Here is a 16,968-nt window from a genome sequence, read left to right as displayed (position 1 = left end):
CGCTGCCAAAAATCTCACCAAGGGGTGAATGGGGTCCTCAGGACCCGCGGTGCCGAGCTAGGTATTAAAATACCGCACCTGAGTTCTTCTTCAAGGACCAGGAGGCGGTTCGAACCCCAAGAAAGGCTGCAAGCTGAACCAGAAGCTCAAACCTAAAGTTCGCTTCACAGCCAGCCACACTGGCACTCGCTGAATCTGCGCGCCTCGCGAGTTCTGACAATTGTCATGTGATAACTGCCACGCACCTGATGGCAGAGGCCACTGGATGCCTTGCTTGGTTCCCATTAAAGTCGACTGCGACCCCAACGCAACAAACCTAAAAGTTGGAAGGCGCAAGTTCCTCTGCCAGCGAGCTCACCCTCGGCAATCAGACTGCTGAAAGTGCGCTCCACGCCGGAAGTGCACTAATCCGCAGCACGTGGGGTTGCCAGGGCGCTCTTCACGTGACTGGGCGGAGCCTCAGGAATCTGGTAGCCAATGGTAGCCCGAGAGGGCGGTGCCTGTGACGCTCCGGGGCCTATCCCGGAAATGGGGCTGAGGTGGGGGCGGGTAAGGGCGGGGAGGCTGGGGTGTGGAAAGTGTGGCGGCCCCGCCCCGTCTCTTGGAACTGCCGCGGCCGCCACCGCCGCCGCCGGCGCCGCAGCTGTAGGGGACCAGCGCGGGTACGCAGACGAAAGGCACTCTTTGCCAGCTGAAAGGTGAGGACCTGGGGAAAAGCTGGTGGGGATGGGGCCAGAGCGAGGCAGGGCCGGGGAAGGCGCCCAGAGCCAAGCGCTGACCGAGGGAAGGAAGGAGAATGGATGGGGGAACAGAGGCGAGCGCGGGACCGCCGGGGCTCAGGCCCTGGTGGGGCCGGGCCGAGCTGAGCCGAGGATGCCGGCAGAACAGGGGGCGCCTGTGCGGCCGCGGCGGCGGCGTTGAAGGGTGGAGGGCGGGGTGCGCGCCAGCTAGCAGAGGGCCGGGTGCCGCCGGCCAGGTTCTGTTACCCCGCATCCTTCGCGGGGACGTGCGGCCTGGGCTGGATACCCCGCAGCAGGGTTCGGGGCGGCGGCCGAGTGCTGGGCGGCGCGGGAAGGTCGCCGGCTTCTGCGGTGGGGCGATGGGGGCCGCAACCTGCTGTTTCCAGCGCGGAGGAGCGCCCAGGGCGGGTGTCCCCACCCTCAGCGAGCTCTTCTGCGACTTCTCATCCCACCTCCCCAAGCAATAGCTGGAAAAGTTTGTAGAGGCCAGAGTTAGAAAGTGTCCACTAGTCTAGGGTGGGTGTTCCTTACATGCAGAAATAACAGGCCCGTGATGCTTGGCACATAACTTGTCCGAAATGAGACGTTTCCGTGCCCACATACCCGTTGTTGAAAAGCAAACACAAACTTTTTGTGTGTAGTTCCCACGGAAAAACTACCATCTCCCCAGCCCACCATGGCGGACGAAATTGATTTCACTACTGGAGATGCCGGGGCTTCCAGCACTTACCCTATGCAGTGTTCGGCCTTGCGCAAAAACGGCTTCGTGGTGCTCAAAGGACGACCATGCAAAATAGTGGAAATGTCAACTTCCAAAACTGGAAAGCATGGGCATGCCAAGGTAAGTGCCCTTGCAGATCAGGCTTTGGCTTTGGCGTTGGGACTTTGATCATTTGTGTTCCGTTACAGATCATGAGATTTCTATACTTAAAATTTTGTAATAAGCACTGTTTTTTCCTTCCCACAATTACTGGGTGATCAGTTATTACGTTGAATACTGAAAGGTAGCAGTCCCTTCTTGGGCCCTTAACAATGTTCATTAACTGGGAACTGAAACTTTCCTGAATCCTAGTGACTTAGAAGATCTATTCAGTTTATAGATGAGAAAACCTGTTCCAGCAATTCTAAGAAACCTACACTTTATTTTTCTTGTGTAATCTCATAATTGAATCACTGGACTATATTGGGTCTTGACATGTGATACTGTTTAGTTGTTTACTGCCTCCTAATTGTAAGACCACTACTTTTTTTTAAGTAAAATCAGATGACCTTGGAAGGCGGAGAAAAGGAATCTGTCGTAATCAGCGTTGGTATTGTGCTCTTGTGTGTGTAATGAGTGATATACTTGGCAGAGATTAAACAGGTTTCCTGTTCTCCTCTGTTAGGTTCACCTTGTTGGAATTGATATTTTCACGGGCAAAAAATATGAAGATATTTGTCCTTCTACTCACAACATGGATGTTCCAAATATTAAGAGAAATGATTATCAAGTAAGCACTGATTTTCTTTAGAATGTTGCTTGTTACTTCAAGGTGCAAATACTTTGTACTATCAGTAATAATTTGACAAAACCCAAGAGTAGTTTTGTAGGTTTTTCTAACCAATTATTAGCCACCACCTATCTTAGAAACTGGAGAAATAGTGATGTTTAACACTTGTACCTTTTCTAGGATTATTGCTAGTTTGCTATTTTTTTTCACATTCTTGCATTTTTTTAAAAAGTCAAATACTTATTAGTGCTCCTCAGGCCAAGTGACTGCATATTGCAATTAAGTCCAATGTTTAGTAAAAGTACTATTCTCTCTGTTATTATATATTTCTTATTCTAATTTAAAACATCCCTCCTGGATGTTTTGTTTCTTTTCACTGATCAGACCTAAGACATTCAAGAAACTACTGAAATTCATGTTCCTACCAAGTTTTCGTATTAATGAATGTTAGTCAGAACCTGACATTCTTAAGTAGGGAAATAAGTTGAAAGCCATAAATATAAAGTACATGGTCACTGAGTATGGTGAAGAAAACACGAAAACTATGTAATTGGTTAAATTACGTTCAGTGACCATGCTGTGACCTTTTGCTAAATTATATATGTAAATTTCAAGTTTTAGTTCCAGCTATACATTTGGGTAGGTCATATTTAATGATAGCATTTTGTTGTTTGGAGTACTGATGATAACCAAATAATTGACCTTATAGGATGTGGAAGCTCAGATTACTCATAACTAAAGCTTTTCTTGAAAGTCTTCAGTTTCTACATCAAGCATATCATATATCAAACTCATTTCTGCTCATTTTATGTAGTAAAAACTACATAGTTGACACTGGTATTTGTTTTATCCAACTTAAACTGATTTTTTTCTGTACCCTTTATTGTATAAATTTTTTTAATGTTGCTATCAACTGCACTTATGCAATGATTTCCTTTTGCTGTTTGTCCATATGCAAACATACTTTTTTGTAGTTTTAATCTAGTAAACACTTCTATGTTTTCATTTTCCGACTTGTTATAAATGTTTTCTAGGTTGCTTTGAAGTCTTTGTAGAAATTTGAATTGTCTTACAAGTGGGTTTTTTTAACCAGGTAGATCTGAGTTTGGATCTAGTTCTGTCACTTTCTAGTTGGATGATTTTGGACAAGTAATACAACCTTTCTGAGCCTGTCTTCTCATCTACAAAATAGGGATAATATGAGGATTAAATGAGAAAAAGTACCCCATAAGAACTCCATAAGTAGATATGTACCAAAAAGTACTGTTCTGTTTCCCTCTTTTCCTATGTAAAAATTCTACTTAATCATTTCATTATTGTTGGAACACCAAATTTGATGTGGTTCATAGTGGGTGCTCAAAAAAATTTGTTAAATATATATTCTACTTAATCATTTCATTATTGTTGGAGCACCAAATTTGATGTGGTACATAGTAGGTGCTCAAAAAATATTTGTTAAATGTGTGATTACTGAATATGGTAAGGATAGTACAGTAGGCTAAAGCTGAGCATAGAATTTTGTCAAAATTGGGTTTCTCTTCATCTTAAAATGTGAATGCTTCAAATATTCAGTATTAATTATATTCAGTAATATTCATTCAATATAGAATGCTTTTGCCTGTTGCATGTTTCAGAAAGATGGTATCAGCAGTTCAAATAATTACTATTATACTATGTTAAGGTTAGCCAGTCATTTATCGGAGCTCAAGACTTAAAGGAAAAATTTGATTTGGGTCCTAGACTAGGATGAGGCGAATGAAGTGAGGGAGGCTCTTGCCTCAGGCACAAAATTTTAAATAGAGACAGAACTAGTAACAATGACAAGCCATATAGGAGCTCAAGGCGCAAAGAAAATTCTGATCCCATCTTTATTTAAAATGTTGGTATTTTATCATAGGATTTTTTCATTAATTCTAATTTTTTTAAATATTGCATTAAAGTGCTTATCTGGTCACTGAGGTTTTTTTGGTGCCTTCTTTAATTTTGCACCCAAGACAAGTGTCTTACTTCACCCTTGTCCCAGCCCTTGGTATGTATACCGCACTGCAAAGTGGGTAAGAGGATGATTTAAGCCAGTCAGGCTTGGTCCTGGTCTCTACTTTGGCACTTAATAGCTGTGTGACCTTGGTTGACAAGTTACTTAACCTGTTTTGCTTTAATTTCTTTCTTTGTAAAGCAAAGACATAAATAATAATGTCTTATGGGATCATTTTGAGGTTTTATTAGTTAATACAACAATGCCTGGCATAGAAATTACTCATTATTTCTCAGCTCTTCATTTTCAAGTCAGCATAGAAAACTTATTTCTGTTAATTTTTTTTAAAAAACTAGTTCTCCAGCCTGGGCAATGTGGTGAAACCCTATCTTTACAAAATACGGAAAAAAAAAAAAAAAAATAGCCAGGCATGGTGGTGTACGCAGCTGTAGTCCCAGCAGACCCAGAGGCTGAGGTGGGAGGATCACTTGAGCCCCTGGAGGTCAAGGCTGCACTGAGCCATGATCACTCCACTGCGCTCCAGCCTGGGCGACAGAATGGGACGCTGTATCAAAAAAAAAAAAAAAAAAAAAAAAGTTCTGTGAGCCTTTCTATTTATATTTATTGTGCTTTGGTGATCTTCACTTACCTAACCAAGTGCCTTGATTAAATACCTACTCATTATTTGGCTGTGTGTAATCCTTTATATTTGCTGAATTCAATATTTTGAGTGCCAGTTTGGCAGTTGGCTAAAGAGAAATATGTATTCTGTTCATTATAGTAATTAAAAAGTAAACAGGAAACAAAACATATTAATATTTATAGTTTTAATTTTATGTGTTTTAAAATAAGTTCAGAATGAAAGAAAAAATGTCTCCTGACTTCTTTTTCAAGATTAGCTTGGATTAGAATTGCTTATTTACATTACTTCTCCCAAAAGTAGTTATAGATGTCTGGGACTCAGTGATGGTGTAAATTATAAATACATCCAGATATAACTTTGGGAATCCCCAAATTCATAGAGAAATGCTTATTCAGACGTTAGTACACTCTGGAATCATATTTCTTTGGAAAGTTCTGTGTTGATATAAACCTCACCACAAGTTAAATGCCATTTCTGCATTTACTAAAGTTTTACCTGCCATTTGAAGAACATTTTCCAGAAGGAAAACTAATTACTACAGACACATAAAGTACATATTGTGGATCTTTGGATTATTAGTGAATTGCCAAAACTGTGACTATTAAATCCCAGTATATTCTTCAAATATGTAGTATATTATTTGAATGTTGAGATACGTTAATTGAATTCAAATAAGTAGTATATCATTTGAATGCTGAGATGTGTTAATTGAATTCCAATAAGTAGTATATTATTTGAATGTTTAGATATGTTAATTGAATTCCCTGAGCTTAAAGTCTTTCTATAATTTTTACCTGTTTCATGGGAATCCTTGTGTTCTCAGATGGAAGCAGTCTTTCTTTGGAAATAGAAAACCTCTAAACCAATAGGGCCCAATATTGCAAGGACTAGAAGCAAATATTTGTTACAGGATCATTAAGGGTAATCATGAGAAGAGCCACTAACTTTAGTTCCTAGACCTGTGTATTCTATTATGGGAAAAATAGCACCATATATTGAAATATATTGTAACCTGCCAAAAACAACACTCTAGGCCAACAAAGTACCATCCAGCAGGTACCATATGTGAGTCTTCACTAGGCCGATCCACAGAGGCAAGCTGTTTTGGAATGATAGGGTACATGAACCAGCGAATTATCTGGGTGTTTCACTCCCTCGTTACTTTGCCTGTAAAATTAGTTTTCTAGTCAGAAGTGATGCAATGTGAGATACTATGACAGGAGTGAGGCATTCTGTAAATTGGGATGAGATTTTAGCAGAAGCACTGCAGGCAAGAAAGGCAAATCCATATGTAGAGTAAAACTACTGCAATAAGAAAAAATTGCTGCCTGTTTCATGATGGAAGGGGTGCAGTCAGGTGACCAGCTGTTCTTCTGGGGAACATATCAAGACTTCTTGTTCATTTGTTCTATGTTCTTCCTCTGCCATATCAAGACTCTCCTGTTTCTGTGAGGTTTTCAGTAGTGGCTGTAGTCAGATCAGTATTGGTGAGAGAAAGCCTGTGTCATTGATCCCACTAAGCAAAGACGAGGGAAGCTACAAAAAGAAGCTGAGGTCAGGTGCAGTGGCTCACACCTGTAATCTTAGCACTTTGGGAGGCCAAGGCGGGCAGATCACGAGGTCAAGAGATCGAGACCATCCTGGCCAACATGGTGAAACCCCGTCTCTACTAAAAATATAAAAATTAGCCGGGCATGGTGGTGCGTGCCTGTAATTCCAGCTACTCAGGAGGCTGAGGCAGGAGAATCACTTGAACCCGGGAGGCAGAGGTTGCGGTGAGCTAAGATCCCGCCATTGCACTCCAGCCTGGGCGACAGAGCGAGAATCCATCTCAAAAAAAAAAAAAAAAAAGGCACCTGTATGTCTCTACAAAAAATACAAAAATTAGCCAGTGTGGTGGCACGCACCTGTAACCCCAGCTACTCGGGAGGCTGAGGCAGGAGAATTGCTTGAACCCGGGAGGTGCAAGTTGGAGTGAGCTGAGATCACACCACTGCACTGCAGCTGGTGACAGAGCGAGACTCGGTCTCAAAAAAAAAAAAAAAAAAAAGGCTGAATGGCATTCACACATTCACAGTGAGAATCACCTTGTACACCTAATTTTTTAGAGCCTAATCTCTACAGATTCCCTTGGGTGAGCATTCATGTGGACACATTCTTCAATTATTTGGAGAGGTCTGTAAACATACCACTTCTCCAAACCTTACTGTCAGCAGTTTTCCTATCTTGTTCTTTCTGTGTCCTTAACCTTCCAGCCAAATTGTTAGCTACAGCTGCTAATCAGTGCAAATACACACTTCTGGTTCTGTCTTCTTTCAGGTCCAGTGCTTGAAGTTCTTCCCAAACCCACTTTCAGGCCGACCCCTGAATGGCGGCGTCATCATATAATGCATAACCATCTAGAAACCATTGTGAATATTTTCCTTTCTCAGTCATAGGCAACTCTCCATCAAGTCATTGGTATGAGCTGAGGGAGAAGTGTCAATGTGGTAAGAGAAGGTGTTTTCTGAGTCTGAGCCACTTCTTTTTTTTTTTTTTTTTTTTTTTGATTCGGAGTCTTGCTCTGTTGCCCAGGCTGGAGCGCAGTGGCCGGATCTCAGCTCACTCACTGCAAGCTCCGCCTTCCGGGTTTACGCCATTCTCCTGCCTCAGCCTCCTGAGTAGCTGGGACTATAGGCGCCCACCACCTCACCCGGCTAGTTTTTTGTATTTTTTAGTAGAGACGGGGTTTCACCGTGTTAGCCAGGATGGTCTCCATCTCCTGACCTTGTGATCCGCCCGCCTCCGCCTCCTAAAGTGCTGGGATTACAGGCTTGAGCCAGCGCGCCCGGCCATCTGAGCCACTTCTTATACAACTTGTTTGTACGTTTAGGTCCTTCTCAAGCTGATCTCATATACGCTACTTCCACTCAATGATGGAGAGCTGCTGTGCCTTCCCAGTTGTGTGGCTTGGTGGGTCAGATGAAGGGTCAGGTGATGGTGGTGTTATTTGCTTAGGCTGTATAATAATGGTGATCAAGCATTCAATCTCTACCAGGAACCAGCAACTCTAAGGAAGTAGCACAAGAGTGCTACACTCTGGGGGAAAAGAAGGAAGAAATAAAAAGGAATAGGTGTTACCTAAACAAGTCTAGTTGTTTTGAAATAGATTGAGAAAAAAAATTAAATTCAGAAATTAGAACTAAGAAGGCACCTGGCCACGCATGGTGGCTCACGCCTGTGATCCCAGCACTTTGGGAGGCTGAGGCGGGCAGATCACGAGATCACGAGTTCAAGACCACCAGTGAGGTGGAGGTTGCAGTGAGCTGAGATTGTGCCACTGCTCTTCAGCCTGGTGACAGAGCTAGACTCTATCTCCAAAAAAAAAAAAAAAAAGAGGAAGGCACCTGTAGGGATAATATACCTTCTCCAGCCTTCTGTTGTATATCGGTAGTACAAATGAGGCAAAGTAGTTTCCCAATAATTCCCCCTTTTCAGTGTTCTTTCCTATTCTGACTACATCTAAGACAGAATCTGTAGTCACTAACTCTCCCCACACTCCCTTTTAGATCATGTTTTGCTTCCTTAGCTTACTGTGCCTCCCAGCACTTAGTGGTTATGGTGCTTGTTCTAGAATTCATATATACTATAGCATTTTTTGTTTCACTTTTTATTGTGGAAATTTTCAAAGTGTAGTATAATGAATCCTGTGTACCTGTCACTCAGCTTCAACAATTACCAGTGTGATTACTTCTGTCTCTGCAAGTTTTTGACAAAGACACTGGGTCATTTCTTCTGTAGACTTTCCCACTGTATGGATTTTGCTAATTGCATTTCCTTGTTTTTTAACATGTTCCTCTGTCCCTTGTGTTTCCTGAAACTTGGTAGTAAGATGTAGAGTCTTGATCAGATTCAGTTCAGATTTTTATTTTCTTCCTTTCTTTCCTTTAACAGGACTACTCCATAATGTTCTATGCAGTCATTAGATAAATAAGTCTGATTGTTTCTCCTTTTGTGATATTATCAGATATGTGATCACTGTCTCAATCTATTAATTGGAGGAGACAAAATTTATGATCTGTCATTCCTTCATTTTGTTTTTCTTAGCCAGAATACTCCTATAAAAAGAAACTTCCCTTCATCAATTTTTGTTTGTTTACCTTAAGAGAGAGTGTCTGTGTGTGTAGCAGGGGTGGTTGTATTTGACTCTTTCCCTTTAAGGTACAGTTTATAAAATAAATTGGTTCCTGGCATCCACTGAAGATGACCAAATACATATTTTTTCATTATAAACTCAAACATTTAGACATACTTGTGTTTCAATCCACTGTTGTTATTGTCCTTATTGATTCTCACATTGTTCCATCTTGGCCAATGGGAGCTTATTCAAGTTAGCTCTTGAGTCCCTTTGACATGGGCCAAATTTTAATCCTCCTTGATAGCTCCTTGCTTTTTAGTACAACAGCTTGCTCCAGGTTCATCTTACACACTTCCTGATCTGGACCTGGAATTATCCAAGGAGCCCTGGATTATTTTAGTAGGAAATAAAAAATACCACATTCTTTTTTTTTTTTTTTTTTTTTTTTTTGAGATGGAGTCTTGCTCTGCCATCCAGGTGGGAGTGCAGTGGTGTGATCTCAGCTCACTACAACCTCCACCTCCTGGGTTCAAGTGATTCTCCTGCCTCAGCCTCCCAAGTAGCTGGGACTCCAGATGCCATCACATCCAGCTAATTTTTTTATTTTTAGTAGAGACAAGGTTTTGCTATATTGGCCAGGCTGGTCTTGAACTCCTGACCTCAAATGATCTGCCCGCCTTGGCCCCTCCTGAAGTGCTAGGATTACAGGTGTGAGCCACTGCACCCAGCCAAAAATACCACATTCTGATAGCATTATAACTTAATATACTGTTCAGGAGCTTGGTACACCTTCACATGCCTTACATCTCTAAAGTTTTTTGACCCTCACCTCTGCTGTCTCCCTGCTTGCTACTAACAATAATTACTTTCTACCAAAAAAAAAAAAACTGTTCAAAAACATCTAAAAGTTATCAAATCAGTAGGTTTGTTTAAAGGTAAAGGACCAGAAGAAGATACTTATAACAGTTTCCTTACCATCCCCACCTTCCAACTGTATGGAGTCAGAGAGAAGATGGAAACATTTGCACAAAAATATGCTTGGGGGCTTGACAGTGACACTGTTGCCTTTTTTTTTTTTTTTTTTTTTTTTTTTTCTTAAAGCTTGCAAATTACAAAGGGGGAAAGTGTAACTTTGGAGTGGAAAAATCTGGCAGATAACTACCTTAGGGTATCAAAATTGGCATCACTTGTAATGGGACAAATTGACATTTGCCTCCTGATAGGATACTCTGAGGGCACATCATTTGTATAGTATTCCTTTCAAAAATGTTACCTTAATCATGAGGAAACAGTGAGACAAACACAAACTGAGGAATATTCTATAAAACAGTGAACCCCCAGGAGTATGAGACCAGTCTGGGCAACACAGGAAGACCCTGTATCTACAAAAATAAAAATAAATTTTTAAAAAAAAGGCATACTGGTTGTATGCATGTGGTCCCAGTGACTCTGGAGGCTGAGGTGGGTGGATAACTTGAGCCCTGGAGGTTGAGGCTGCAGTGAGTCATGATCATGCCACCACAGTCCTGCCTGTGTGAAAGAGCAAGACCTGGTCTCACAAAAACCAAACCCCCCAAAAAACAAAAAGTTGATGCCATGAAAGTTAAGGGGTTGGGGAAACTGTTAGAATTAAGAGACTAAACTGATATGATAGCCAAATAAATACAAGATGTGACCCTGGAGTTAGGGAAATAAGTTGCCATCAAGGACAATACTAGGATAATTGGCAAATTTAAATATGTACTATATATTGAATAATAGGTTATCAGTATTAAATTCCCTGACTTTGAAAAATATATTGTTGTTATCTAAGAGCATATACTTGTTCTTGAGAAAAATACACTGAAGTTTTAATTGCTGAAAAGTCATGGCTGTTGCACTGAAGTATTTACTGCTGAAGAATCATGATCTTTGGAACTTACTCTCAATAGTTCTGTAAAAATAATAAGAATGTATATGATAGATGTTATATATGTTGGATGTATACATAGAGAAAATAGTGCACATGTGATAAATGTTAACAATGGCAGTATCTAGGTAAAGGATATGGGATTTCATTGCATTATTGCAACTTTTCTATAGAACTTAAGATTTTTTAATAAATAATTCAATTTAAAAGATTGTATTAGTCCATTTTCACACTACTATAAAGAACTACCTGAAACTGGGTAACTTATAAAGAAAAGAGATTTAATTGACTCACAGTTCCACATGGCTGGGGAGGCCTCAGGAAACTTATAATTATGGAGGAAGGTGAAGGGGAAGCAGGCATGTTTTATATGGCAGCAGGAGAGACAGCAAGCAGGGGGGTACTGTCAAACACTTTTAAACCATCAGATATCATGAGAACTCACTTACTATCATGAGAACAGCATGGGGGAAACTGCCCCCATGATCCAATCACCTTCCACCAGGTCCCTCCTTTGACATGTGGGGATTATAATTCAAGATGAGATTTGGGTGAGGACACAGAGCCAAAGCATATCATTCTGTCCCAGGCCCCTTCCAAATCTCATGTTCTCACATTTCAAAACACAATCATGCCTTCTCTACAGTCCCTGAAAGTCTTAACTCATTCCAGCATTAACCCAAAAGTCCAAGTCCAAAGTCTCATCTGAAACAAGGGAAGTCCCTTCCGCCTATGAGCCTATAAAATGAAAAGCAAGTTAGTTACTTCCTAGATACAATGAGGGTACAGGCATTGGGTAAATGCTCTCACTTCAAATGGGAGAAATTGGCCAAAACAAAGGAACTACAGGTCCCATACAAGTCTGAAACCTAGCAGGGCAACCATTCAGTCTTAAAGCTCCAAAATAATCTCCTTTGACTCCACGTCTTACATCCAGGGCACACTGATCCAAAAGGTAGGCTCCCAAGGCCTTGGGCAGCTCTACCCCTGTGGCTTTGCAGGGTACAGCCTCTGCAGCTGCTTTCAGTGGCTGGTATTGAGTGCCTGTGGCTTTTCCAGACACATGGTGCACCATTCTGGAATCTGGAAGATGGTGATCCCCTTCTCACAGCTCCACTAGGCAGTGTCCCAGTGGGGACTCTTTGGGGGGGATCTAACCCCACCTTTCCCTTCCACACTGCCCTAGCAGAGGTTATCCATAAGGGCTCTGCCCCTGCAGCAGACCTCTGCCTGAACCTCCAGACATTTCATACATCCTCTGAAATCTAAGCGGAGGCTCCCAAACCTCAACTCTTGCCTTCTGTGCACCTGCAGGCCCAACACCATATGGAAACCTCCAAGAATTAGGGCTCACACCCCCTGAAGCAACAGCCCAAGCTGTACCTTGGCCCCTTTTAGCCACAGCTGGAGCTGGAGTGGCTGGGATACAGGGCACCAAGTCCCAAGGCTATACAGAGCATCAGGGCCCTGGGTCTGGCCCACGAAACCATTTTTCCCTCCTAGGCCTCTGGGCCTGTGTTGGGAGGGGATGCCATGAAGACATCTGGAATGTCCAGAAACATTTCTGTGAATTTTTTTTTTTAAAAAAACTAGTTCTCCAGCCTGGGCAATGTGGTGAAACCCCATCTTTACAAAATTTTCCCCATTTGCAACATTTTCCCCATTGTCTTGGCTATTGATATTCAGCTCCTTGTTACTTGTGGAAATTTCTGCAGCTGGCTTGAATTTCTTCCCAGAAAATGGGTTTTTCTTTTCTACTATATGGTCAGGCTGTACATTTTTCAAACTTTTATGCTATTCTTGCCTTTTTTTAAACATGAGCTCCAGTTTTAGATCATCTCTTCGTGAATGCATATGACTGTATGCTTTCAAAAAAAGCCAGGTTACCTCTTGAACACTTTGCTGCTTAGAAATTTCTTCTGTCAGATACCCTAAATCATCTCTCTCAAGTTCATAGTTCCACAGATCTCTAGGGCAAGGCAAAATGCAGCCAGTCTCTTTGCTAAAGCACAGCAGAAGTGACCTTTGTTCCAGTTCCCAGTGAGTTCCTCATCTCCATCTGAAACCACCTCAGCCTGGACTTCACTGTCCATATTACTGTCAGCATTTTGGTCAAATTCATTCCACAGGTCTCTAGGAAGTTTCAGACTCTCCCTCATCTTTCTTTCTTCTGAGCCCTCCAAACTGTTCTAGTCTCTGCCTGTTACCCCGTTCCAAAGTGGCTTCCATATTTTCAGGCATCTTTATAGCAGTGGCCCAAACTCCTGGTACCAATTTTCTGTATTAGTCCTTTTTCACACTGCTATGAAGAACTACCTGAGACTGGGTAATTTATAAAGAAAAGATATTTAATTGAGTCACAGTTCCACATGGCTAGGGAGGCCTCCGGAACCATGGCAGAAGGCGAAGGGGAAGCAAGGCACATCTTACATGGCGGCAGGAGATAGAGCAAGTGAGGCAGGAACTGCTAAACACTTTGAAGAGAACTCACTCACTATCACGACAACAGCACTGGGGAGACTGACCCCATGATCCAGTTGCTTCCCACCAGGTCCCTCCCTCGACATGTGGGGATTACAATTCAAGATGAGATTTGGGTGGGGACACAAAGCCAAACCATATCAAAGATTAATTTGTTCTCATTATTTTTGTTTTTCATAGCTTAGTTTTATTTTTAAAAACTCTAATTGTATTTAATATAGCAATTTATTTTATAAGATGTTTAGTGTTAGGCCGGGCGCAGTGGCTCACGCCTGTAATCCCTGCACTTTGGGAGGCCGAGGCGGGCGGATCACGAGGTCAGTAGATCGAGACCATCCTGGCTAACACGGTGAAACCCCGTCTCTACTAAAATACAAAAAAAAAATTAGCCGGGCGCGGTGGCGGGCGCCTGTAGTCCCAGCTACTCCGGAGGCTGAGGCAGGAGAATGGTGCGAACCCGGGAGGCGGAGCTTGCAGTGAGCCGAGATGGTGCCACTGCACTCCAGCCCGGGCGACAGAGTGAAGACTCCGCCTCAAAAAAAAAAAAAAAAAAAAAAAAAAAGATGTTTAGTGTTTGTAAATGCATTGTTTTATTAGATGTTTTATATTTATACATTTCAAATTTGAAATGCTTTATATATTTCATGCCACAGTTTATGATTCTTAACTCTTAAAAAATAAAATAACTCCATTACATACATCGTTTTCAAAATATCAGTATTATTATTTGGCTTCTGTGTTTCAGTCACTAGTGGCACAGTAGGAACATTTAACTCTTGAAATAGACAAGCTCTGCTTTAGGGAATAACTAAACAGAAATCAGAAAGTTTTGCCTTGGAATGTTGTGGTTGTTTAAAAATTACACTTCAAGCTAGGTGGATTGGTGCACACCTATAGTCCCAGCTCCTGGGAAGGCTAAAGCAGAAGCTCACTTGACCCCAGGAGTTTGAGGCCAGCCTAGGCAATATAATGAGATCCCCATCTTTAACTATATATCCATATATATATATATTTTAAAAATTACACTTCTACCTTAACCTCCTTGCTCCTACTTCTCTACCAGCCACCTCACAAATATTTGAGGGTCTAAGAGGTTAGTTAAAATTCTTTGTTATAGCTCTGTAGGATTTCTTATTTTTGAGATTTCTAGACATAAAAACAAATTTCCTGTGGTAGATGGAGTTTCTGTGGAGAGCCATAGTCAGTTTTGATAGGCGCTGTATGTGGAGGAGAACAATCCCAACGATATGTCTGGGTTATATCGTAGTGGTTTACAGGGGTTCAGAGGCCATTGTCTTTGATTCCTTTTGTAGATATTAGCAGCCGGTATTCTGGATAATAGCCTTTTATAAAACGTATTAGGATTCTAGGCATACTAATGGTGTACATGCTTTCATTAACAGAATAAATGAGTGGAGGTTGGTTGTTTCCTCATTCCTGTAGTAAAAGAAGTTCAGTGGTATCAAAACTGCTTTTTTGCAGGTTGGGTTGACAACTGTGGTTTTTTTGTTTTTTTTTTCTGCTACTGTTATCCATACACTAGTAGATTTTGTTGTTGTTGTTGGCTGAAGACCAAAAATTTTCCACTTAATTTTGCTCATACTCAAATTAGAAAATGCATTGTTTGTAATAGCAAAAATAACTTTTATGCCCAGTAATATGAAATTGGTTAAATCAGTTATAGTATGTCCATGCAGCTATGTGGTAGTTAACTAAGGTAGGTTTATATTTTCTGGTTAGAAAGTATTTCTAAGACATATTATTAAGTCAAAACAGCTCACTGTAAAGTACTTAAAATATCCCATTTAAAACAAAAAGCAACTATATTTATTTTGTAAACATAAATGGAATACACTGTAAAGAAACCTAAACTGTTTAATAATGCAGAGATTGGGTATGAGAAGTACCGGGAGGAGTAAACTTATACTTCCATTCTGTACATATTTTATATTTTTTATATTTTTAGCATTTTTAAATACCAAGAATATTAATGTATTACTTTGTACTTACAAGAATATCAATTGCAATTTAACTATGTAAACATTACAAAGAAGTGGATATAATCTAATCAGCACAAATGATATAATTTCTTCTAATAGCTGATATGCATTCAAGATGGTTACCTTTCCCTGCTGACAGAAACTGGTGAAGTTCGTGAGGATCTTAAACTGCCAGAAGGTGAACTAGGCAAAGAAATAGAAGGAAAATACAATGCAGGTGAAGATGTACAGGTAAAGACTTAGAGAAGGATTGTTTTTGAAAACCATTTTGTAAAAACTTCAGCCTCAACTAGTTAACATAAAATACTACATATGGAATGTGGTTTAAAAATACTACTAAAATGTTGAAAATGATCTCTCAGGCAGGTTTTCCATAAAACCCTTAGAGACTCATTACCAAAGAAAGTATCAAAGTTTGTTTTTGCTACATCAACATTACTCTCAAACCCAAATTTGTTCTGTAGCTCTGCAGCTGACCCTTTTTTTGTTTTGTTTTGTTTTTTGAGATGGAGTCTCCCTCTGTCACCCAGGCTGGAGTGCAGTGGCATGATCTCGGCTCACTGCAACCTCCGCATCCCGGGTTCAAGTGAGTCTCCCCTCAGCCTCCTGAGTAGCTGGGATTACAGGCGCACGCCACCACATCTGGCTGATTTTTGTATTTTTAGTAGAGATTGGGTTTCAACATGTTGGCCAAGCTGGTCTCAGACTCCTGACCTCAGGCGATCTGCCCACCTTGGCCTCCCAGAAGTGCTAGGATTACAGGCCTGAACAAGGCGCCTGGCCCTGAGCTATTCTTGCAGGTAAGAAATTATGCTAGTAGAGTGTTAAAAAGTGAAGGAGATTTACTGTCTTTGTTAAAACTTTCAGAAATGTAATGTGTAGTAAGTGTTCAAACATTTATAGTCATTTTTCCTTTTCCCTGGAAGTTGTCTTGCAAACCACTATTTGAGAAATTCTGCTTTGGAAAACTGTAAAGAAAGTAGCTTGTTTTGGAATACCCCTTTCAGAAGTCCCTATGTATGAAATATCCACAAATATACAATATATAATGAACTAATTATATCTTCTATGTGTATTGTCTCCTGAATAACCTTTTGCCTGCTTTTTTCCTTCTAGGTGTCTGTCATGTGTGCAATGAGTGAAGAATATGCTGTAGCCATAAAACCCTGCAAATAAATGGAAACATCAGGCATGAACACTGTTTAGGTCTGAATCAACTGCAGATCTAATTTGGTTCTAAGTTGTCACCAAAGCTATAGCCTTCATAAGCAACCTCATTTCTTTTTTTAATTGTTTTCAGAATGTGCTGGGTTAGTTTTGCAAGCAATTGATAATTTTTAAAAATTATCAATATGTATAATTTTTTTTTAATTTTGTAGGTATGTTTCCTATAATATTCCTGTGGTTTTCAGTATGTCAGTTCAAGAAACAAACAAGATAGCTTCAGCAGATGTGACGTCTGAGCAAATCATTCCTGTGTTTTAGTTAAATGATAAACCAGGGTTTTAAATCAAACAATGTAGCATAAAGTGGTATTGAAGTACCACATTTAAGTTGAACTACTCTGCATTAATTACAGATTTAATATTAAATGAACTGATTATGTACTGGAA

General features: G+C 40.8%; 1 protein-coding gene across 1 annotated transcript; it reads left to right on the top strand.

The window, feature by feature from the left end:
• Positions 1-548: 548 nt before the first annotated feature.
• LOC105465765 (eukaryotic translation initiation factor 5A2) lies at positions 549-16,968 on the top strand. The gene is made up of 5 exons (XM_011714378.2): positions 549-698; positions 1,382-1,581; positions 2,126-2,230; positions 15,455-15,586; positions 16,472-16,968. The coding sequence occupies exons 2-5, from the start codon at positions 1,417-1,419 to the stop codon at positions 16,529-16,531; spliced, it is 462 nt and encodes a 153-aa protein (XP_011712680.1). The 5' UTR covers positions 549-698; positions 1,382-1,416; the 3' UTR covers positions 16,532-16,968.

Source organism: Macaca nemestrina, chromosome 2, assembly GCF_043159975.1.
Source record: "Macaca nemestrina isolate mMacNem1 chromosome 2, mMacNem.hap1, whole genome shotgun sequence".
NCBI lineage: Eukaryota > Metazoa > Chordata > Mammalia > Primates > Cercopithecidae > Macaca > Macaca nemestrina.
This window is presented reverse-complemented; position numbering and strand designations above follow the sequence as displayed.